This window comes from Ascaphus truei, chromosome 7 (genome assembly GCF_040206685.1).
Source record: "Ascaphus truei isolate aAscTru1 chromosome 7, aAscTru1.hap1, whole genome shotgun sequence".
Classification (NCBI taxonomy): domain Eukaryota; kingdom Metazoa; phylum Chordata; class Amphibia; order Anura; family Ascaphidae; genus Ascaphus; species Ascaphus truei.
The window spans coordinates 20,350,047-20,375,224 of NC_134489.1; the positions used below are offsets into that span (position 1 = coordinate 20,350,047).

The following is a 25,178-nucleotide window of genomic DNA, read 5'->3' on the forward strand; positions in this document are numbered from 1 at the left end:
AGCGCAAAAAGCCAATCCACTTTTACAAATGAAATCTTTTTCCTGTGTCCTTTCCTTTCGGAGCCATCAAACATGCATGTAATTGCACAGGGATGTTACAGGGAGAGGAAGACATGGCAGATCCAATGCCTCAGCGCTAAATGCAAACAGGAGGCGAGACCGTTTTAAAAAAATATATATATATATATATGGGGGGGGGGGGGTGAGCAGCTTTTAAAAAAAATAATTACAAACTTAAAAACATCAAATCAGTTTTACTGAAGTGAAGAGATGTCATCTATTATTGATTATTTAATTTGGTACTATACAAAGTCGCTGAAGAGTCTGTCACCGTGAGCGAACAATCAGGTACCCGATACACACGAGTGGACTAGCCTTGTGGTCTTGATTTGCGGACAAAGGGATGTTTTTGTACTACAAGAGTAGTGCATGGATACAACCGCTGCCCAGACGAGGTAGTAGAGCAAATACAGTAAGGCAGGGGTGCTCAACTCCTGTCCTCAAGATCCCTTCCTCACCCCCCAACAGATCAAATTTTAAGGATATCCCTGCTGCAGCACAGATGGCCCAATCAGGGGCCCAGTCACCTGCACCACCTATGCTGAAGCAGGGACTGATTGAGCCATCTGTGCTGAAGCAGGGATATCCTGAAAACCTGACCAGTTGGGAGGGGGGGGGGGGAAGGGGGTCTCGAGGACTGGAGTTGAGCACCCCTGCGGTAACAGGATTTTTAAATGCTCGGTATAGTTTCAAAAGGAACCACACAGGACTAGCAAATCATGCAGAGAAAAATGGGAACGTGGTCCAGATGTGCCATCTACCGCATGTCTACCTGTAAACTGCTCCACACCCTGTGAAAGGGACCTCAACAGGACCAGTGGTGCTACCTGAACTCTGCACTACTGATCTGGCTGTGATAAGAATGGGCAGCATTAAAAAAAAAAACACACACTTAGACTCCAATCCACCCGGATATGACCTTGGAATTGTTTGAGAGAAAATCTGGAAAGACCAGAAACCTGTTTTGTTGGAAGAGAATACAAGTGGGAGGGATTTTCTGTTCATAAAAAAAAAACCTTTTATTTGACAGGCCTTGGCCAGAAGCCAAAATAACCCGGAGGAGCTGGGAAGGTGCGGAGGGGACTGGCGCAAGGTTTGTTAAGGAATGGGGTGGATGGGATGGGTAGTGTGGTTTCAACTGAAACACAAACACAAGCTCTGGGTTAACCCTTCGCTCCACCGGCGGCAGAAAATGCCCCAAAAAAGAAAAAAGGAGCTGGCCGGTGTCTGGGCCATTAACGGTAACCCAATGCAGCGCTCCCCAGCAAGGACAGGGTTACATGTGCTACTATAAAGCGGGGGTGAGCGGGCTTTCTTCACTCTGGGATATGTTTCAGCCACACATTAAATACATTATGGAGAGTAGAAAAAATTACAAAAACTCTCCTACCACTTGTGAGCAGATTCACGTCTCAGACAGGTCTGCGACCCTGCCTTTCCCCATTATCTCTTAGCATGCAATGCTTCCACTGCAGCCAGGGATTCTGGGTAATGACATGCAAATGAGCAAACAGTGTCACTTTTTGCATCATATCCATGTTGGGGGTCCATGTTAAAATGGATTTGAACCAAAAGGTGACACCGAGTGCTCATTTGCGTATCATTGCCCAGAATCCCTGGCTGCAGGGGAAGCATTGCACGCTAAGAGATAATGGGGAAAAGCAGGGATGCAGACCTGAGATGTGAATGTGCTCACAAGTGGTATTTTTATTTGCTGTACTTTTGGATATACAATTCACGTAAATCACACACTTTGTACAGTTCAAGACCGTGATACGCCACCTGCACTCCTTTCAGCCTCTTGTAAAATTTTATATCATGCCATGCACTAAAAATGTTCGAGGAATACTCAGTATTTCATAGCTCGTCTCTAAATTCATATGACATTTTGCCTTGTGATCCTGCTAACTTGTGACCCTCTTATCACCCGAGTTTTCCGATCCCTGGTTTAGCTCCACAAGCTTGGACAAACCAGACAAGTCCCCTGACCACGCACTCATCACCTAGGCGTCTTCACAAATTTGGGGTCTATTGCACTGCTACAACCCATGGAAAATTCACAAAAATGGCAATATTGGTAAAAACAAAGACAACAGAATGACAAAAGGCCAGTATTTTTTTCCAGCAATTTTAATTCAACCAAAAAGTTACTAAAAGGAAAAACAGAAGTGTCACATTTGTGGAAATGTAGGTGACTGTTGGATTGTATGTGTCAAGTTGCCCAAATCTGAGATCTTTTGTAAGAGCTTTTTAACACTTTTTACTGTTTAGAGGGGTCTGCACTGCAGAGTAGTGCATTGCAGCCCCCCGTGGCAGCAAAAAAAGGCCAATGCAACCTGTGATCAACAAAGACATAGTGAATGAACCTCACTGCTCATCCTAAGATCATGTTAACGGAGTGCCCTCTGAGTTCCATTGTATGGCTGCTCCCCTGCAGATCAAAGACTTCCTTTTTTTTTTTATCTCAGTCCATCAAACCAAAAGGGATTGAGAGAAATGATGCTCCCCTGAATCCCCAGGGAGCGTCTCCAGTTTCTTCTCCTCCGTGGCTCTGTTTCTCCCCTCGGCCACCAGACTGCCCCCCTGCCCTACCCAAAGGCAAAATCAGAAAGCTGGCAAACCTTCCGCCCCCCCCCCTCCCCATCCCATTCAGGTCAGAGAGACAGAGACATCTGATAGTGCTGTCATGTCACTTCAATTACTGCAGACCTCGAGGCCATGTTAACTTAACCCCTTGCTGCCGGGGAGGGCTGAAGTAAAAGTACTGTAACTTGCAGATATAACTTTTCAGTTGCTGAAACATCCATTCAGTGACAAGTCAGCATTGTGGATTTTGTGATGTTCTAAACCCAACGCAACACTCCACAGGATCATCCTTCCCCACAGTAACATTTAGTAGGGTTAAGAGGGCAATCAAACCAAGAATAATTTTTTTCTGGGATTCCAAAAAGTAGTAGGTGCCCTTAAATCCCATAGTGTGCTAGTTGCATCTGACAGCCAGACTAGCCATTTTGTTCCTAAATAAAATGAAAAAGCGTTTCTTTGCATATACTGTACCTCTCTACATCAATGTTGAGACCCATGGAGACTGTGATGGCAGATACAATAGATTTATTCAAAAAAAGGTTGGACATCTTTTTAAATGGTAAATGTATACAGGGATATACCAAATAAGTAAACATGGGAAAGATGTTGATCCAGGGATTAATCCAATTGCCAATTCTTGGAGTCCGGCAGGAATTTATTTTTCCCCTTATGAGATATAATTGGATGATATGACACTGGGGGTTTTTGTTTGCCTTCCTCTGGATCAATAAGTAAGTATAGATATAGGATAAAGTATCTGTCGTCTAAATTTAGCATAGGTTGAACTTGATGGACGTATATCTTTTTTCAACCTCATCTACTATGTAACTATGTAATGTATAAAATGTTACACTTCTAAGGTGCTGAATAAGGGGAGAGGTTTATTTAGAACAACAGATGGAAATAAGGGAGAAGTTACTTAAAAAAATAGTCACTAATGTTTTTTTGGGTGTTTGTTTTTGAGTTACTGGAATTTCACCTTTAATTCTCGCAGTGCTGGAGGGGGTTATGGAAAAAAAAAATGAGCCCAGTGGAATTTGACAAAAGTCATTTTAAACTATAAATCAGAACTGGATCAGCTTGCTCAGCGCCTTCCCTGCCCCTCGATGGGAGCGTTCAACAGAAACCCAACAGCTTTTCCCAAAAGAAGACAACAGTTTGAAAACATCGCACGGTCTGATTGTTCTTTGTGAACCAGCTGTGTCGCTCCCCATTCTCATATGACATCATATGTCAATGATGTCCATGTACAGAGCTGTATACATTGCAAGTCAGAAGGAATATATATATATATATATATATATATATATATATATATATATATATATATATATATATATATATATATATATATATATATATATATATATATACAAAAAAATCTACTCGCCACCTAGTACCACATGTGTGCTGCTTGGGCCAATAGGAGCTCGCCACGATGTTAAATTCACTCGCCCAGGGCGTGCAAATGTATAGGTTTGTCGAACACTGTACATATACACATACACATACATACACATATACATATACACACACATATCCAATAAAGAATATAACTTGTGAGCACATTCACATGACTTAGACAGGTCGGCAACCCTGCCTTTCAACCATTATCACCTAGCATACAGTACTCCCACTGCAGCAAGGGGATTCTGGGAAATGACATGCAAATGAGCACAAGTGTCACCTTTTTCCAGATATATATACAACCATACACACACATATGTATATATATATATATATATATATACACACACAATAAAATAATAATAAACCTACATTTTACATTTGGTTAATGACTTCACTTTAATTGTGAGAATACCCTTACAGTGAAAAAGTGTTCTTTATCCTCCACTATACCTCAACAACCTGGCGCGTAGGAGCCGCTGCACCACAAGCTGGGTCTGGGTTCTGGGCCGAGGGAGTAGCTCAGTGAGTTAAAAGCACTGACTGGGATGTGAACCAAGCCCCCAATGTCAAAGCCAGTGTCAGATCCTTGTAACCTTTGACCACAGGCACCAGATACAGACTGGAAGCTCGTCTGGGCAGCGACTGTGCCTGTACAATTCTATGTTCAGCGCTGCGTACTTCGCGCTGCATTGTCATTGTGAAAAAGGAGTCCCAATCGCGAGGAACGTGCTGTATGAAATACAGTTGCGCACTGTTATTCTCATTGCTTGCACCATGGGTTATGAAACCTTATTCTAAGTGGGTTATTCATTAAACTGTGAACTTTTCGATCGGGGAACATTGGCTTTAACCCTTAGCATGCCTGGTGGCCCACAACCCCTCGGTCCCATTGCGATCATCTTTGGGAGTGATCACAAGATCACATCACTGACTCTCCTTGTCTGGTCAGATTGCGCAGTAGGCAAAAAAAAAAAAATGATGTCATGTGGCCCCTGGAATGACAGACCCCGTAACGTGGCAGCTACGTCATGGGGAACTCAATGGGTAATGCGAGGCTCTGTACAACGGGAACCATCGCCGTTTAATGAATAACCCTCTAAGTCACAGGTGACCAACTCCAGTCCTCAAAGGCCAGGTCAATGACTGAGCCACCTGTGCTGAAGCAGGGATACGCTAAAAACCTGACCTGTTGGTGACCCTTGAGGACCAGAGTTGTCCCCCTGCCTTAAGCCTTCTACAGCTGGAAGGCTCCACAATGCAAAGGATAAAAGGCTTCTAGAAGGACAGAAGGAAAATGCCATCATAATTGCCCACCTTTCACGTGCCTATGATTCCCAGTCCCCTACACGCGTGCAGCGCTCTGCGGGATCCTGCTGCAATAAACGGTTTATTAAGAACACACTGACTCACAGCTAACTCGTCTATGGTTTCTCTTGCCCACGACAGCAGTTTCAAGCGGAAGAGAAGGCTACTAATGCCCACTTTGAAGACAGCATCCTGTCAAAACACGCCGTCACCTTCTCGCTAGGCTAGCACAAAATGGTCATGGGAGGGAGTGGGGAGAACAGCACTGCTCAATAATAACACCAAATATACGCTACCTACACAAGCCGCTTAATCAGACAGGTGGGCCATGAAAGCAGAGACTTTACTTACTTACAATATACTGTAAGTACAAATATAGGACAAAGTATCTGTCATCTAAATTTAGCATGGGGTGAACTGGATGGACGCATGTCTTTTTTCAACCTCATCTACTATGTAACTATGTAACTATGCTGGTCCACACATATTGCTTGTGGGCTCTCCTTTTTCATCTTGGTCACATACTGTACAGTCCTCGCTGTGAAATCTCCAGCACTTTGCTATTGATAAGGCATTATTATTATAGTTCTATTCCTTGATAAGGTTTACTATTTAATGCATTAACCGTTTCTCTCCCAGAGGCGCCAGCAACACTTTGCACTGTACACTCTGCCAGCAGAAAGGTTAAAGGCGGGGAGGCGCATAAAGGCAAAGAAAGGTTTGCTTGGATGAGCTGCACAACATTGTCTGCTTGCCACTGCGTCAAATGCGTGGGGGATATTGTGGAAGATATTTTGGCATCCGACGCAGATCATGGTCTAGGCAGATTTACACCCCCACAGATGCGGTGGATTTTTGGGATGGTATTAATGAAGCACAGTGATGCGTCATTTAATATATTCCAGTAGGACACTTCCTTGACGCCTCCTGCTAACCTTTAGCGTGCCGAGTCTCCGTCGGCACCGGAGCACCGAGTCATGTGTTCGCTCCAAGAGTGATCGCCCGTCGTGCCGGGCACCCGGATGCAAGAAACGGAAGTGGTCAGCTTGAACACCCCGTAGAAAATTAGCAGGTGCCTATGATGTACCTGTTATGTCATAAGGACCTTTGGCGTGCCAGGTACATCATAAGGGCACTGAAAAGGTTAACGTTTCCAAAATCACATGCTGGTGCACACATTGCAAATGTGGAGCAAAGCACCTTGATACATTGATGCTAGGAGATGCAAGATAACAAATGACACTTTTTGCATCAATATACTGTACTGCTTTGATATAACCCCCCCTTCAATAATGATAGTCTTTCAAGTATAGCAGTTGAGTAGATCCAAAAGGCGACAAGTACAGCAGTGTGCATCTTACTGAGAGAGCGCGTGAGCCCTGATCTTGCACTTATTAATGTGCGCTAGGTGAAGCATTTCCTGTGTCACTGGTGGAACGGTGATGCTGATACGGACACTCTTTGGGTGAAGAGTCATTAAGGTATTAGAGAGCTGGGATCACACGCCAACTGCCAATGACTTGAATGACAGCTAACGACCTATCGCCCTTTAATGAATCTACCCCTTTGTACCAAACAATGTCTTTTCCATTCTGAGAGGTGTCACCCTACCATGCTCTCCCTTTAACCCTTTCAGCGCTGGAGCGGTTGTCCAAAGTCCCACTAGGAAGTATGAGAAAAATATCGAAATTGCCTTGACTTTTTTTTTTTTTTTGCCCCTAACCCAATTCCTCCCTGTAAAATCCTCCTGGAAAAATGTTCATGGGGAATAACGTCATGCGGTGACTCTAATCTATGGCAACTACTATAGCCTCGTATCCAACTCCAAATCACTACGGCATTCTCAACTCGTTCAGCTATCGGACTCCTTAAGTCAAGCAGTGGGGTCTACGAACTATGATCATATTTGATGGCAATATAATATGCGTGGCATGCATGTATGAAGGGTGTGAGGTCGACATACATACGACACATCATTCGTTGTCTGAAAGGACGTTTGACGCGTTTCGTCGTGCGGAATACCCGATTGATACAAAAACAGAATGTTGTGTATATTGTCATTGTATCTAGTGTTAGTAAATATAAATGACGTAAAAATAATACATTTTGTTCATCTATAAATAATACAACACCCGTCCCCCAAAAAGTTTGGTCGATACACAGCAACCTAATTCTGCGCAACGTTTTAGGATTTCCACCAGGTCCAACTTAAGTGGACGGTTCAGATGCAGGTTACCAACAATAGTTTCAGGTACATACCAGTTACTTCTGTGCACCCGCTGCATACCATTGGTGACAAAGAATATTTATTTTTTAACGCTTCGTACGCATATAAAGAAAAATAAGGTAAGTACATAGGTCCTCAAAAGCGCAACATAACGTGCTTTTTGTGCGTTCATTTTTGGCGTTTAGTACATAGGACCCAGTATCCCATGGACTTTCTCGCGGTGCTTTTTGGAGCGGCAGCTGAGGGCCTGCACTTGAAAAGCATGTAAACATACCATTAGCTATGGAGCAAACATTCAAAGTGGTGGACACGGTGTCACATGGCTCAAACACAATACATGTTGCTATGTGGCACTGCAGCTTTAAGTGTCTGGTTAAATAGAGCTGATGCATTCCTGGCCCGTACCGCACTGTTTTCAAGTATGTGTTGGGACAACACGCAATGGATCGTATTAATCGAACCAAGTCAAACTCAGGTCCTTTGTACGTGTGCTTCAGGAACAGTTGCCCCCTTTATAAACTCCCTGCACAAAGGGAATATCTACAGCATATGTTCCAAGCCGACCTTTGGTTTAGCCTTTTGTTAGGCCTCGCTTCTTCTATGTGCTATTTGCCTTTGTATTATGGTCGCATGTATAAATATATATATATATATATATATATATATATATATATATATATATATATATATATATATATATATATATATAAATATGTAGGTGGGTCCTTTCTAAAGGTAAACTCTACCCCGTGTAATCTGCTATTGTCTATGGATTTGTCAGTGAGCGGTGTCTACCGGGGAAATAAAAAAAGGACCCTGGATACCACAAACAGACATCACACTGAGAGGACAGGAGAGAGAAGAGGAAGTATGCAGGGGCAGGAGAGAACAGGGGCAGGAGAGAGCAGGGGCAGGAGAGAGCAGGGGAAGGAGAGAGCAGGGGCAGGAGAGAGCAGGGGCAGGAGAGAGCAGGGGCAGGAGAGAGCAGGGGCAGGAGAGAGCAGGGGAAGGAGAGAGCAGGGGCAGGAGAGAGCAGGGGCAGGAGAGAGCAGCGGCAGGATGCAGGACAGAGCAGAGGCAGGAGAGAGCAGGGGCAGGAGAGAGCAGGGGCAGGAGAGAGCAGGGGCAGGAGAGAGCAGGGGCAGGAGAGAGCAGCGGCAGGATGCAGGACAGAGCAGAGGCAGGAGAGAGCAGGGGCAGGAGAGAGCAGGGCCAGGAGAGAGCAGGGCCAGGAGAGAGCAGGGGCAGGAGAGAGCAGGGGCAGGATGCAGGAGAGAGCAGGGGCAGGAGAGAGCAAGGGCAGGATGCAGGAGAGAGCAGGGGCAGGAGAGAGCAGGGGCAGGAGAGAGCAGGGGCAGGAGAGAGCAGGGGCAGGAGAGAGCAGGGGCAGGATGCACGAGAGAGCAGAGGCAGGAGAGAGCAGGGGCAGGAGAGAGCAGGGGCAGGAGAGAGCAGGGGAAGGAGAGAGCAGGGGCAGGAGAGAGCAGGGGCAGGAGAGAGCAGCGGCAGGATGCAGGACAGAGCATGCAGAGTATGCAGGGGCAGGAGAGAACAGGGGCAGGAGAGAGCAGGGGCAGGAGAGAGCAGGGGCAGGAGAGAGCAGGGCCAGGAGAGAGCAGGGCCAGGAGAGAGCAGGGCCAGGAGAGAGCAGGGGCAGGAGAGAGCAGGGGCAGGAGAGAGCAGGGGCAGGAGAGAGCAGGGGCAGGATGCAGGAGAGAGCAGGGGCAGGAGAGAGCAAGGGCAGGATGCAGGAGAGAGCAGGGGCAGGAGAGAGCAGGGGCAGGAGAGAGCAGGGGCAGGAGAGAGCAGGGGCAGGATGCACGAGAGAGCAGAGGCAGGAGAGAGCAGGGGCAGGAGAGAGCAGGGGCAGGAGAGAGCAGGGGCAGGATGCAGGAGAGAGCAGGGGCAGGAGAGAGCAAGGGCAGGATGCAGGAGAGAGCAGGGGCAGGAGAGAGCAGGGGCAGGAGAGAGAAGAGGAAGTATGCAGGGGTAGGAGAGAGCAGGGGCAGGATGCAGGAGAGAGCTGGGGCAGGAGAGAGCAGGGGCAGGAGAGAGCAGGGGCAAGATGCAGGAGAGAGCAGAGGCAGGAGAGAGCAGGGGCAGGAGAGAGCAGGGGCAGGATGCAGGAGAGAGCTGGGGCAGGGGAGAGCAGGGGCAGGATGCAGGAGAGAGCAGGGCCAGAAGAGAGCAGGGGCAGGAGAGAGAAGAGGAAGTATGCAGGGGCAGGAGAGAACAGGGGCAGGAGAGAGCAGGGGCAGGAGAGAGCAGGGGCAGGATGCAGGAGAGAGCAGAGGCAGGAGAGAGCAGGGGCAGGAGAGAGCAGGGGCAGGAGAGAGCAGGGCCAGGAGAGAGCAGGGGCAGGAGAGAGCAGGGGCAGGATGCAGGAGAGAGCAGGGGCAGGAGAGAGCAAGGGCAGGATGCAGGAGAGAGCAGGGGCAGGAGAGAGCAGGGGCAGGAGAGAGAAGAGGAAGTATGCAGGGGTAGGAGAGAGCAGGGGCAGGATGCAGGAGAGAGCTGGGGCAGGAGAGAGCAGGGGCAGGAGAGAGCAGGGGCAAGATGCAGGAGAGAGCAGAGGCAGGAGAGAGCAGGGGCAGGAGAGAGCAGGGGCAGGATGCAGGAGAGAGCTGGGGCAGGGGAGAGCAGGGGCAGGAGAGAGCAGGGGCAGGAGAGAGCAGGGGCAGGATGCAGGAGAGAGCAGGGGCAGGAGAGAGCAAGGGCAGGATGCAGGAGAGAGCAGGGGCAGGAGAGAGCAGGGGCAGGAGAGAGAAGAGGAAGTATGCAGGGGTAGGAGAGAGCAGGGGCAGGATGCAGGAGAGAGCTGGGGCAGGAGAGAGCAGGGGCAGGAGAGAGCAGGGGCAAGATGCAGGAGAGAGCAGAGGCAGGAGAGAGCAGGGGCAGGAGAGAGCAGGGGCAGGAGAGAGCAGGGGCAGGATGCAGGAGAGAGCTGGGGCAGGGGAGAGCAGGGGCAGGATGCAGGAGAGAGCAGGGCCAGAAGAGAGCAGGGGCAGGAGAGAGAAGAGGAAGTATGCAGGGGCAGGAGAGAACAGGGGCAGGAGAGAGCAGGGGCAGGAGAGAGCAGGGGCAGGATGCAGGAGAGAGCAGAGGCAGGAGAGAGCAGGGGCAGGAGAGAGCAGGGGCAGGAGAGAGCAGGGCCAGGAGAGAGCAGGGGCAGGATGCAGGAGAGAGCAGGGGCAGGAGAGAGCAGGGGCAGGAGAGAGCAGGGGCAGGAGAGAGAAGAGGAAGTATGCAGGGGTAGGAGAGAGCAGGGGCAGGATGCAGGAGAGAGCTGGGGCAGGAGAGAGCAGGGGCAGGAGAGAGCAGGGGCAAGATGCAGGAGAGAGCAGAGGCAGGAGAGAGCAGGGGCAGGAGAGAGCAGGGGCAGGAGAGAGCAGGGGCAGGATGCAGGAGAGAGCTGGGGCAGGGGAGAGCAGGGGCAGGATGCAGGAGAGAGCTGGGACAGGAGAGAGCAGGGGCAGGAGAGAGCAGGGGCAGGAGAGAGCAGGGGCAGGATGCAGGAGAGAGCAGAGGCAGGAGAGAGCAGGGGCAGGAGAGAGCAGGGGCAGGAGAGAGCAGGGGCAGGATGCAGGAGAGAGCAGGGGCAGGAGAGAGCAGGGGCAGGAGAGAGCAGGGGCAGGATGCAGGAGAGAGCAGGGGCAGGAGATAGGAGGGGCAGAACATGGAGGGATGCTTTTCCTCCTCCACAATAATGGAACAAATCTTTAATTGGGAGGAGAGCTTCATTTTAACCTCCCGCACACTTAATATTTGAAATGATTAAATCTCCTGAACGGAGCGTCAGATTTAAAAAATAACAATGGAGCAGGAAAAGGCAAGAGGAGGGTCTTATAAAGTTACGCAACAACAACAAATGGGGATCAGCGCAGACTGATGCTTTGAACTCCAGACTCTGACAGTGGCAGCTAAGAGTGACCACTGGCAAAGCAATTTATTACCCAGTCTCAGGTGCAAAAATACGACTGTAAGCTCTTTGGGGCAGGTATTCATTGTAGCAGCACAGTCTAGAAATAATCACTTCTCATTCTCATTTAAAAAGTGTGTTAAGGGGTTAACTACAAAGCTAGTCCTTTCCTGCCTAATATGTGTATTACATCTGTATTGACACAAGTATTTGGGAAACGATTTACGTGCCTTACATTTTTCATACAAAAACTACAAAGCAATGAATTGAGAAAATATATTACTGCAATTAGTTAAAAGTGGGTTTGTTGCCCCCTTTGATGAGACAAAAAAAATAAATTTTTGCATGTCAACCAACTATTTGGGGGGGGGGGGGGAATTACATTTCCAATGGACATCCAAGGTGCAACTTTGGAGAAAATGTCAGACCCCATTCTAAGGCATTATGTACAATTAAAACTCACTATACTGAGTACTGTAGATCTCCCACTGACCTAAAATGACCTGCTGCACATGCCTTTCTAGACGTTTCTATACAGTGATGTATAATTACAAATCCTTCCATACAATTGTCTGCTGGAGACGAAGTGATGAATATGTGTAACAGGCACAGCTATCAGCAGGCCAGAAGCAGTCCCTGTGTTGGAATTGCCCGAGTCTGTTATCTAATGCTAGGATACCATGAACAGTTCAACTGAGAAGACAAGGTGTTATGTTCTCTGGGGACACAAGTATAATTGGCCATGTTTGTTGAAGCAGAAACACCCCCTACAGTAGCTGGATTCAAATGATTTATTTGTAACAGATGACAATCTGTTGAAAAGGCCTTGAAATTATCCTCCTGCATGTGATGGCCCTTCTGATTTACCTTAATAATGAGGCATGAGAAGCCATAAGATGTGTGTGTAATATATATATATATATATGTGTGTATATATATATATATATATATATACTGACAGTGTTCGACAAACCTATACATTTGCTCGCCCCGGGCGAGTGGATTTAACATCGTGGCGAGCTCCAATTGGCCCAAGCAGCATACGTTTGGTACTAGGTGGCGAGTAGATTTTTTTTGTGTGGCGAGTAGATTTTTTGGTGATTTGTCAACCACTGTGTGTGTGTGTGTATGTATATATATATATATATATATATATATATATATATATATATATATATATATATATATATATATATATATATATATATATATATATATATATATATATATATATATATATATATATATATATATATATATATATATATATATATAGTGCTGATCGCACCTAGATCATTATTAAGCTGTTATAAGATTTTATTTTATTGGGCCGACATGAAAGATATCTATAGTTGGTAAAGTGTAGAAACCTTGAAGGTATCGTTAAAATATTTTTAAAAAAATGAAAACAATGTGAAGACTAAACAAAGTGTAACTGTTTCAGTGATGTGTAGTCATCAATGTCACCGGAGTTCTGCACTGAAAACAATTGTTCATATAGCATCCAATCTACATATTTAATGTATAGGGACATAGTTACTTGTCCAAAACTTCATGGAGCAAAAAGTCAATAAATTATATTTAACACCACGTCCAAAATCATAATTATTTTAAGTAAATAACACAATGTATCTTCGTGTCATTATCATCGCTGTCAATAAAAGGGAGTTTGAGCTAGAAGTGCAGATGTCCCAGGTGGAACTGTTCATCGAGATAACATGACAAACCCCTGCATTAGTCAGAATATCACGACGTTCCATGGAATGGAGTGGTAATCTTCGTGCAGGTTGTCATGATGTATCACAACGTATGATGGTGGCTACACCTGTATGTGATGGACTGTCACCAAACTAATAGGAGGCCACCTGTGTATCTGTGTATGCGAGTCCAGGGGAAGCTGCCTCTTGCCTCCTGAAAAATAGCCATGTCTAAGCAATCAATCTCTAAACTCTGGCAAAGACCAGCCTTGTCCTACTGATTCTAGAAAAACACTGCCTCGCAAATGACGCATGTACGTTTTCATGCCTATTTTAAAAGTAACTATGTAATTGGTGATTTACAGGGAAAAACAGTGGCTTAACTATCAAAAGTAATATTTTGCTATATTATTATTTAAATTGCCCATGTATTCTGTATTGCCGTACAATTGGTGGGAAAGATAAAATAATAACATCATTTAACAATATAACATTACCCTAAACTAGTAAGATATAAAAGACAATCAGCAATATGATGTGTACTAAACATCTCCAGTCATTTCTTATACGAGTATGATCTATTTGTTTTACTTCTTTGCAAAAATGAATCTTCTATGTCTTCCCTTATCGCCTACATCTGGCTGTGTTTGGGTAGAAGGTGGACTCTTAAACCCAGAGAAGGGAACAGCTGATAACACCGGGAGATTGGAAATGACAGAGGAGGAAAGAGAGAAAATGAGAGATAATAACACAACTTGGACTTACTGCTTGCCCTGTGTGCAGGCGAGGCGTGATGCCCGTTGGGTGTGCAGGAGGTCAGGTCAATAGCCATGTCGGAGTGCTCCCTCTCGGGCATAAGCTCATTATCACCTGGTTGCACAAAACAGAAAAGTTACGTTTCTCCTGCCCATGGGCAAAAACTAAACGAGCGTCAGGAATGCAAAATCGAGAGGCGAAATCTACGCCTCCCTGAGCTTTTGTAAGTTAACGCGCAAGGAAAACCTCTGGGACGGTTCAAACGTCTTGAAATATAGCTGTATTAAACCCTCTCTGCTGGAGCATCTAGCAATTCATTGCAAAGAAGGGATCATCCAAAACAAATGGATTAAACCACATGCTGCAGTAAATGCTTATACCGAGTATAGCACTGACCAACTACATCATTCTCTACCGGTTTCTAGAGGGATTAAAAAGGACATTGGCAGGATGTAGTAGGGATCAGTCACTATCCTTACTGGAATGTACAAATCCTGTTTTTATTTATTTGATTGACTTATTGCGCCTGCAAAATTCAATGGATTGTGTTTGCGCTGCACTAAAAAATATATATTATTATCATCTGTATTTGTGGAATGGGTTGTCATTCTGAGTCTTCACTGATACAGTCTCATTTTAGGGAGGCAAGGAGGTGACCCATTAAACATGAAAAGCAGCATTAAAGGTTCTTTGAAATACTAGCTCCAGCAATGGAGTGAGGCGACCACTCTTCTCTCCTAACATGAATGTCCGTAGGAATATTATATCTGCAATAGGATCCCTCTCCTCTCTGGAGAATGTTTTCTTCCAAAGTCCTAACATGTTCCTTCCTGTGGATGCAATTCCCAGCTAGAAGGGCATTCCATCGCCAAGGGTACTTTTACGACTTTTCACGGTTAAGAATTACTATCTGCCTGAAACACTTAAAGCAACAGTCTCTCCAAAAGGAACTTTTATAAAAACTCTAAGAAATATTAGCCTCCAATTATTACTACTAAACTATTATTATGACAACCTCTGATGGATGTTCACTGCTATCCAGTCTGTCAATATACAGATATATATCAGAGCCCACATATTACCACAATGAGGAAAAATAGACGCTTTTAGAAATAAAAAAAATATACCGTAAACGGGAGGAACAAGTAGTGATCCGAATATCACATGGGTTTCTCTCACTGAAGTTAGTTCTCCATCTCAATGAGGAGCTGGAAGACACAGTGGTCGGATTTCACTCATTTGGACTGAGTTTCACTTATTGGAGATGGTCAGACTCTCTCATTCCAAACACTGATGGCTTCTTGTACACTAAAGAAGTCTCTCTAACTAAAGTTAACGTTTCCTTGAACTCCAGACCTCAACCGTCACCAGTAACATACCCCGCTGATGGTCTTACCTGTACGGTAGTAAGTAGAAGAATCAGGATACATGATTTGACGGTAGTGGCTATTGCAAAAAAGGTAAACGCGGCCAACATTCAAGGAAACGCTCAAACTATCAAGACACCTCAAACGTCACCTGCCACATCTGAAGTTTAGTAACAGAGAAGCCCTACAGCCAAATTCTTGGGCGTGAATCACCCTTGGAAGGTCTAACACTTATCAGCACAATCTGTGGGGAGAGGAGATCCCCGAGACCGAGATTGACATGTAATCCCAAAACACAGCATTTTATTTGTCTTATTGAATACCAAAATGTAGGTTGACAAAAAAAGCTTAACCCCTACCATGTTGGAGAGGCCTCCCAGTAAGCTATAGACACGTCCAGATATAAAATAGTCAACCCCTTCACTGCGGGTCTAAAATGCGTTGGTTTGCAAAGACTTTGCCAGTACACTCTTAGAATAGATAAACACTTATATACAATTACAATTAGCAATGACTTTGGGACGACTTAGAACATACTCCATAGGCATAACACCCATACAAGCAAAAAAGCACAGGCTTACCATGTCAGTGCTATGTGTTCAAGTACATCAATGTGCCTGTATGTGTACCAGTGTGCGCTAGTGAATTTGCACACTAAATGTTATGGAACTACAAATGTAAGTGGGTGCTATCAAACCGTGTCTGTACAAAATATTTACCCTGGCTGACTCCACTGTGCTGGTCAACTCTTACTGTGCAAGAGAAAAAATCCCATATAAATCACAATGTATCATTTCATGTATCAGTTTTTTTTAACATTATTCATAAAAAAATATATATATATATATATTTTTTTTTTTTAATGAATGAAAAATGTTCATAAACAAATATATATTATATATTTTTTTTAATGAAAAATGTTAAAGTGTGTGTGTGTGTGTGTGTGTGTGTGTGTGTGTGTGTGTGTGTGTGTGTGTGTGTGTGTGTGTGTGTGTGTGTGTGTGTGTGTGTGTTTTCCTTCCAAATCTTCCAGAAGACCTATTAGATGTTGGTTCTTTTTGATTAATATATTTGTACAGTATACAAACATCCAACTTAAAATAAAGAACAAAAAGGTTAAAAAAAAGAGCAGCTACAAACACACATAAAAACATTACTTACTAGTTACATAGTCATCGTGTGTCCCCGCTTCCATAGTCAAAGTGTAGAGCTGAAATACAAAATAGAACATCGTCAGAAATTGTAAGTGTCCTATGAGCAGTAAATGTGTAATCTGTGATACACTATTTACATTTATATTCCTGCTTCTGGATATATTTATGTGCTGCCTACAAAAATCCATCATCCACTCTGTTGAATTTTTTTTTGTTGTTGAAAGTGTATAAAATTTGCTGCCGTTTACCAATGGTTTTGATGATTCCCATTCAACGCATATCATATGATTTGTAAGCAGAAACTGAAATGGGGTAATATTGAGCGAGTATTTCGTTTTAATATCATATTAAAAAATGTGTTCATGATATTTACATTAAAAAAAACAAACACAAGGGAGTATATTTGTATGTGCTTATGTCAAAAGCCTTGTTGAGCATGCACTTTAAAAACCATCAGTCACTCAAACACAGGGTTTCAGCACGTCTACAAAATGAGTTCGAATTGGAAAAATCTCCTTAGAAATCCAAAGAGAGGCATGAAGTTAAAACTCGGCAGCCAGAGCTAAAACTGGAGTAAACGACTGTTTCAATTGCATTAAAAAAAAGTTAGAACCACAGTAGAAAGCATACAAACCATTGTTAAAAGCACACCAACAAAGGAAATGTGTCTCGCAAAACAGAGTTGAGAGGAAAGTTGCTTTGAAAGAAGGCAGCATACCTATATCCCTACAGCCAACAGCAAGCACTCTTTTGACACACGCCAAGGTCTTCCTGTGTTATGTGACTTAACCCCTTTGTAGCCAGAGAGAACTCTCCTATCATCAAAGGACTTAAGTCATCTTCTTGTTAACCCTGTGTATGCTGACTCTATCCAGCCTGTCGCTCAGCCCTATGTATGAAAACTTTAGCACTGAGCATACTGTGCTAAAAAAAAAAAAGTTGCAAAAAGTGTAATTTCAAAAAAATGGTACTCGTGCCACCAATTTATCACAGTAATCTGCACCTGTGTAGGCTGCTTTCGCTCTGTGTGTGTCAACAAGCCGTTTCGTGGGCTGTTTATTAAAGTCTCCTGGCTGCAAAACTGGTACGAAACTGCTGCAAAAATTGGTGAATAAAAGCATGAGGATTTTTTGATTTTTCAAATCTGATGCTGCTTTTCCCCAGTTTTGTAGGTGGGAACGTTTTCATAAAGAGCCCCCAATGCTTCTACAGATCAATAGCTAAGGCCTCGGCCATGTTACTAGCTTGCTGGCGGAAGCGCGCTGAGGCGTGCTCCCGCTCAGCACTGAGCCCCTACAGCCTCAATTAGAGCGGCTTTAGTAGGGGCTCACCTGCGCTTCCGAGCGCTTGCGGAAGCGCAGGTCTTAGGGGAATTTAAAATTTCCCCGCTTGCCGGCGCGACAGGCCGGTCACGAGAGCGGTTCGCCCAATGAGGGCGAACCAGCTCCATGACGTCACTGGCCCGCTCCCGGCCAGTGACACGCCCGCCCCCAGCCCGCCCCCTGAGAGCGCAAGGCCAGGGAAAGCACCCGCTTTCCCTGAGCCTCAGCGCGCCTCAGCGAGCAAGCAGGGAGCATGGACTCGGCCTAAGGAAGAAGTCACTTGTGAACCCAAGGTAATGGATGTGCTACTTTATGCCTCTATCAGTGTCATTGTTCTTTCTTTGTTATACTGCTACATCAAAACTGGTATTCACCTTGTCTGATGGAAAGAAAACCAGTGTAAAAAAAATATGTACAATGTTTCATGCACTTTCACAGGGTCTGTAATATTAAATAATTTATGGGTTACATGACGTAACTTGTAAATATCCCAAAATGACGGTGTGGTCAGCCTGAGATTGCTTCCTGGGCGAAGTCTGACCTCTTGGACAGCGCATTAGACAGGAGGTCAAGCTATAAAAGCTGCTGGCTGCAGGAGCATCAGAATTAGCAAATAGAATCTCCTATTGAAAGTGATAAGATTTTTTTGCTACATCGATCCGTTACCTTGCCATTCAATACAAGGATTACCTGAATAAGTCAAAAGTGAAGTGATGGGGAAAGGATAAAACAGAAAGAAGAAAAAACAGTACTGCCATCCTTAATACAGTATACAGAAGGGAACTCCCACTTAAAATAAAAATCTAAATGTTAAACAAAAGTTCCCTTATCAAGACTCCAACTCAATGAGTTTCTTCAACTTGCTAAGCAGTGCACCTGTTGAGTCTGCGAGAAGACTTCATTAATGCTGTTTAAAACATTTTTACATGTCAATTCAGAAACATAATTGACAACTTTTGGTTAGGCTCAGTCAAATCTTTGAAAAGTTTGAAGCATCTTCCCAACGCTTGCAACGAAATGCTGCATTTACTCGTATTTTAGTCATAAGGCAGATCTGAGGCGCGTAGAGAATTTCCACTTACTGGAAATGACCAAAATCCAACTTTTCCAACCACATTGACAGCAGACGACAGGAGCGATTTATCTGAGCGCCCAGATAACCCAGACAGCCTTAACTTTTATATATATATATATATATATATATATATATATATATATATATATATATATATATATATATATATATATATATATATATAATGTTTTTAAATAAAACAAAGTTACAGTAATAGATCTGGCACTGCACTCAGGTACAGATGTAGAAGTGAAGTAAAAATATTGTAATAACAGGTAAACAGGTGTGGGGGGGAGGAGGGGGGATCGACATTAAAGGATATTAAGAATTATCTTGTCTTTTTTTTCACCACCTCTTCCCTGTTTGCTTTTAGCTTCCAAACAGTTCCAGCACTGGCAGTTAAATTATTCACAACCAGCCATTTCTGTATTGATTAAGCAAGTATATTTAGCTCTTACTCCTGGAATTTCTACATTACTTACTGGAAAGTAGGCTGCCTCGAAACTGGTCTCCAAATCGCTTCCCAAAAAAAAAGTTTAAAAAATACATGAAGTCTATCATTCTAACTGCAGAATATATTAAAATAATGACTTTATTTTCCTGTGTTCTCTTTTTCCTTGTCCGACAGATCAAATTGCATTCGCAGACAGCAGATAACACTTCAGTTTCAACCTGCTTTCCGGCTACAAACCAGCCATGTACAATTTATACCGGGGAAAAAAAATAAACTTCTGTATATACTTAGTGCAACACATTTTTTGAACGTTAAGCAAAATATGTCATGTCAGATCACATGGATTCCTAATAACCTACGCTGATGAAATCAGGAGTGAATGCTAATTAAAGAGGGGTACATGACGAAGGAATGGGAAAAGGCAAGGCAGGGGCATTAGGGAGCTCTGGTGTCTAGCAAACCAGCTGACCCGTAGGGACAGATCAGAAACAGCTATAGGATAACATGGAAAAGGTACATGACCATTTCCAAGTCAGTGACCACTGATCCAAGTGCCCAAGAGAAACTGCCAGATCAGATCACAGATTCATGCAAGAAACAGTTTAGATTAATAACAGGTAGCACTAGAAACTCTGCAATACAATGGGAGCTTATGTGACAGTGTCTTTTGCCTGCAAAACTGATCATTATTATTAGATTTTTTGTAATGCACTTTTTTGGCAATGAATATATTTATACACACACACACACGAGAGAGAAAGAGAAAGAAGACAGAGAGACTATACAGTTCTGTTGAATGTACTAGTTCTGCCCTCAAAAAAATGACAGGTGCTACAAATCAATAAAAACAAAGTTGAATTCAGAGCAAAGGTCTCCACAGCAGAAAGAGAAGAATTGTCTACCTGGAGTTTGGGAAGGTTGACATGTCAGGTGTTATGATAATATTTAAGAGACAACTGACCAAAAGGAAAGACAAATGCCACTCATTTCAATAAACAAATGAGACCATGTTAAAATAATGCTATGAAGTGCAAATTATCATTCACTCTCTCTCTCTGTCTGTAGCTGCCCAGTCTCTGTGCACTCCTCTCTCTGTAGGTGCCCAGGCCAACCCCATCAGGAAAGCTATTATAGATATAGATACAGTATAGTAGTAATAGAACAGCTCAGCTTGAGAAGCGACTACCTGGTGTGGGGGTGTCCCATTGAGGAGGAGCAGCACACAGCTCTGCTGGCCAGGTAAGAGTGCAGATGAAATGAGGAATCTTGGGGTGGCCTCCTGGGGAGAGTTAGGTAGGAATGTCACCTACAGTACTGTACTTTAAGGAAAGAGAGAGAGAGAGGGGGGGGAGAGGAAGGTCATTGCTCCAGCAATGAGATTAACAAGAAAGAAAACTGGATCCACCGGTTATTTCTGAAGCAGCTTAGGAAGAAACCAGGAGAAGAAGAGAAAAAAAAGGGGAGGAGGAAGGGGTGCAAAGAAAAAACAAGGGAGGAAGAGACAGAGACAGGGGGGGAAAGGGACAGCTCCAAACACGGGAGACCAGTTCTGTGGACAGGACCCCACACTATAATAGGCTCAGAAGTGGGGGTGAGGGATGGCACATAGTTTACCCATTCAGTGCTGGGGATGAGGGGTAGCATCTAGTTAACCCATTCAATGCTGGCGTGATCGATGGCACCTAATTAACCCATTCAGTGCTGGGGGTGAGGGATGGCACATAGTTAACCTATTCAGTGCTGGGGTGAGGGATGGAACCTAGTTAACCCATTAAGTGTTGGGGGTGATAACACTTCTCACACCATTAACTCATTCAGTGCTGGCGTGATAGATGGCACCTAATTAACCCATTCAGTGATGGGGGTGATGGATCGCACATAGTTAACCTATTCAGTGCTGGGGTGAGGGATGTCACCTAGTTAACCCATCCAGTGCTGTGGGTGAGTGATGGCACCTAGTTAACCCATTCAGTGGTGAGCTTAAGGGATGGCACCTAGTTAACCTATTCAGTGCTGGGGTGAGGGATGGAACTTAGTTAAGCCATTAAGTGTGGGGGGGTGATAACATTTCTCCCACCGTTAACTCATTCAGTGCTGGGGAGTACTCCATCAGTGCTGTGAGAAAGACGGGCCATTATTAACCCGTATGGAGCCGCAGAAGAGAAAGTGTTCAATACGGATAAACTATTGCACTGTTAGGGAGGGGGACATTAGGTTAAATCATTCACCCTTTCAGTAACTGGAGGGGAAATGACATCCCACAGCCTCGGTATTATGCTGTAACAAGCTTCCAAGCTGTCACCCAGAGATGAACCTGTCGTAAGTGACGTGTGTCAGTCCTACTGCTGACTGTCCCTCTCTCATTATCCACAAATGACAGATGTCAGCCCAAAGAAGACACACAGCATGGGATTCAGGAAGCATGACAGTGATAAGTGACACCGGATGACAACCTCATGCCATCACCACCAACCCTTCCCTTCCCAAATCTCCCCTGTGCCACTGATCAACCATTACTGTTAGCAACAAGTCTCTGCAGCGCAGTGACACAAGGGGACACATTATAACACTCAACTTTGTCCCCCCCAGAATAATCCTGCACAATAATATAAATTAAAAAAAAAGACAAAACACCATGAAGCATCAACACAGGGATTTTACCTTAAGTGCAGAGCCACACTTCCATCCCCTTGTGTGTCTGTCTTCTCCTATGTGCAATGTCCCCCCTGCCTGCCTGTATTGTGATGTCTCAGCCTGTGTTGTGCACTGCAGTTGGTTATGGAAACTAAGGCAGTGCTGCTGTAGCTAAGGGTAATCCAGCTTTTACTTCCTCCATCTTCAGCAGCAGAGCCAAGCAGGGGGTTAGCCTGGGACAGCTGGTCAAACCCAGAGAAACGGATCCCGCAGCCAGCCAGCCTTCCCTCCTCCCCAGACACACACGGGCATTTAAATCAAGGCGTGCTGCCGCTCTAGACGCTCGGTAATCGACTACAGGACAGTGATCTGCTGCTTTGAATGTCTCCAGTGATCTCAGCATTTCAAGCAGCCAGGGGTGGAGCTGGGACGCAGGATCCTATGGACCTTACAACATTCACATACCTGTCCAACATTTGGCACAATAAAAAAAATACTGTACACTTTGATTGCTACAGTTTGTCAGTGTGGGGGTAGAGGAACTTCCCGGCCAGTGACCCCACTGAAGGAAGCATAATGACACAGTGACACCCCTCTTCCACAATGTTACTTTTATGTCTGATGCACTTATTCCCATGATGTGTTATTTGTATTATTTGTTATTTATATGATTGTCACGTGTATTACTGCTGTGAAGCGCCATGTACATTAAAGGCGCTATATAAATAAAGACATGCATACACCTACAAGCAACTGTAGGCACAGATCACATAACATATGTGTATTCATGGTTTTATTTGGATATACTTCTTTACACACGCTGTAGGTGGTATATCATCTGCCAGATAAATCCTCATTCTCCCAGCTGCTTTAATTCGCTGAAGCTTCAGCCACAAGTAGAAATAGGTATAGTAGGTATAGGTTGGATTTAATAGGTACAGGACATAAAAACAGGAACAAAACCTGCTAAATAGGTGCAGTTGGAGGGTATGCATTCATTAGCATCAGGGTGGCTGCATGTATTATCACACATGTTAATGATGATCTAGTGTTGTACAGTATATTGATTATTATTATTATTATTATTATTATTATGTATTCCCTGTATACTCAGATTTGGTGTTATAGTCTAACATTTTTTTAGGTCTGTGAGTCACATTAAATTAAAGTTACCTGGCTCTTGGATTTTTACACTGGATCCCCCCACTAAAAAATACACAAGAAGAGGAGACTGGTGAGATCACACTCATTTTATCTCTGAAATAACCTCACGTTACTTCATTAAAAGGCAGCTTATGACAGACTGACTTGCCCAGGACAAGGTGGCTACTAAAACTGTGTACTGTACCTACTTCAAAGACAGGGTAATTACCAGAACACCGTGTTCCTTTTAATTAATGTTTAATTGAATTAATTTTCATTCGAGTTTAAATTAAATTATTACAATTGTAATAAGCAATATAAACAATATGTAGTGTGTGTGTGTGTGTGTGTGTCCAGAACGAGGCGAGTAAACCAGGCATATATTTTCTTAGTCACATTGATAATAAGTGTTTGTGATGCATTTTCTGCTAAAACACCTGTATGGTAATAATAGTAATATCGTATACATACGCTGATTGCTATGTGGCTTTCTGGCCAGAAATATTTGTACATTGAAATTGGATAGAATGCTGCAAATCAATGATATATACATTATATATATATATATATATATATATACACACACAGTGGTCGACAAATCACCAATAAATCTACTCGCCACACAAAAAAATCTACTCGCCACCTAGTACCAAACGTGTGCTTCTTGGGCCAATAGGAGCTCGCCACGATGTTAAATCCACTCGCCCGGGGCGAGCAAATGTATAGGTTTGTCGAACACTGTAAAATATATATATATATAACACACACAAAAGATGTAGCGCTCAAGTGGGGATATAAATTAAATTAAGAACTGTGCAACGTAATAGGTGAATAACCTAATGGTGATTAATTAATTAATAAGTGTACTCCTAATCTAATAATATTTAGGATAAATATATAATAAACTATAAAATAATTGTAATAAGTGTGACTTAAACCACAGGTGTGGTGTCCCAGTAGTTCCACTTAATGAATCGTCCAGAGAGGTTCAAAATCCAGCAAACCAGTCCTATGGAGCACTTTGCAGCCTCAGGAAGAGTGGTGTAGCCATCCACTGTAAACCTAAAAACACAAAACACAGAGAAGCGCAGACTCCATAGCATAAATCTGTGTAAAAATCAGGGTAAATTTATTAAGCAAGAGCAGTCCCAAGGAGATGCACTTACAAGATATAAAAAAACACATTCATGGGAGAGAAATCTCTTTGGGAAGTCATCAGTAGGGGTAGAGAGAGCCCGATTAATGCTGAATGCACCTGATCAATTGAAAACCTCTTGCAGCCTCAGACAGCTCCTAGCACACACACGCTGACCCTTTGCATCTGTATCTCACAGAGCCTGTGTGGCTTTTCCTCCGTCACTGCTAAGATTCTCGGCAAGGGGAGAGTCAGCTGGCTCTGCTGTATAAGGCTGCGGTCCCGCTAGCGCTGAGCTTGCTGGCGCTCAAAGCATGCGTGGCGGGTGTCCTGCGTCTGTTCGCGCGCGGGGGGTGGGGGCGGCATTGCCGAATATTGAGCGAGCGGGAAAGGATAACATTTTTATTTACCTAAGCGCATCGCGTGTGTGCACGCGCGCATCGCGTGAGCGGAGACTCGCATATATATGCAAGTCACCTCGCCAAGCACCGCCCGCTCAGCGCTAGCGGGGCCGCAGCCTAATCCATGGAGGCTGCTACGGGTCCAGGGGCTCCTCGTCTCTCCAACCGTGCGTGATGACGTCACCACGTCCCTACGCGTTACGTCACTTGAGCGACTTCATCAGGGGATATATATTAAACAGATGGTGGCATCCAGATATAATATTTTATCATTAATATAATATTATTTAGAATATGACATGTCTATATCAACAGACGCACCTACATTGGCGAGAAAAAGTTTCGGAACCCCTTAGGATTTTTACATATTTCACACCTAAAATGTTATTAGATCTTTATCGATGTCCTAATAATAGATAAAGATATCCTGACCAAACCAATGACACAAAAACATAATACTGTTTCAATATTTATTGATCCACAAATGATTTAACATTTAATATCCATGTGTGAACCTTTTGATTCAATACCTG

At 44.1% G+C, this 25,178-nt stretch overlaps 1 protein-coding gene across 12 annotated transcripts in view; it reads right to left on the reverse strand.

Moving 5' to 3' along the window:
* IKZF2 (IKAROS family zinc finger 2) overlaps positions 1 to 22,339 on the reverse strand; it is a 50,527-nt gene extending 28,188 nt beyond the window's left edge. For 2 of the 12 annotated variants that reach the window (XM_075607224.1, XM_075607222.1), the window contains exons 1-3: positions 17,116 to 17,335; positions 16,489 to 16,537; positions 13,970 to 14,074 (exon numbers count right to left, since the gene is read on the reverse strand). In XM_075607224.1, the coding sequence (XP_075463339.1) occupies positions 13,970 to 14,074; positions 16,489 to 16,537; positions 17,116 to 17,118 (157 nt within the window). In that variant the 5' untranslated portion in view covers positions 17,119 to 17,335. Of the gene's footprint in view, positions 1 to 13,969; positions 14,075 to 15,087; positions 15,169 to 15,356; positions 16,041 to 16,488; positions 16,538 to 17,115; positions 17,340 to 20,518; positions 20,827 to 21,993 lie in introns of those variants that run through there. The other 10 variants (XM_075607218.1, XM_075607214.1, XM_075607217.1 and 7 more) reach the window with 10 other exon arrangements.
* Positions 22,340 to 25,178: the final 2,839 nt, after the last annotated feature.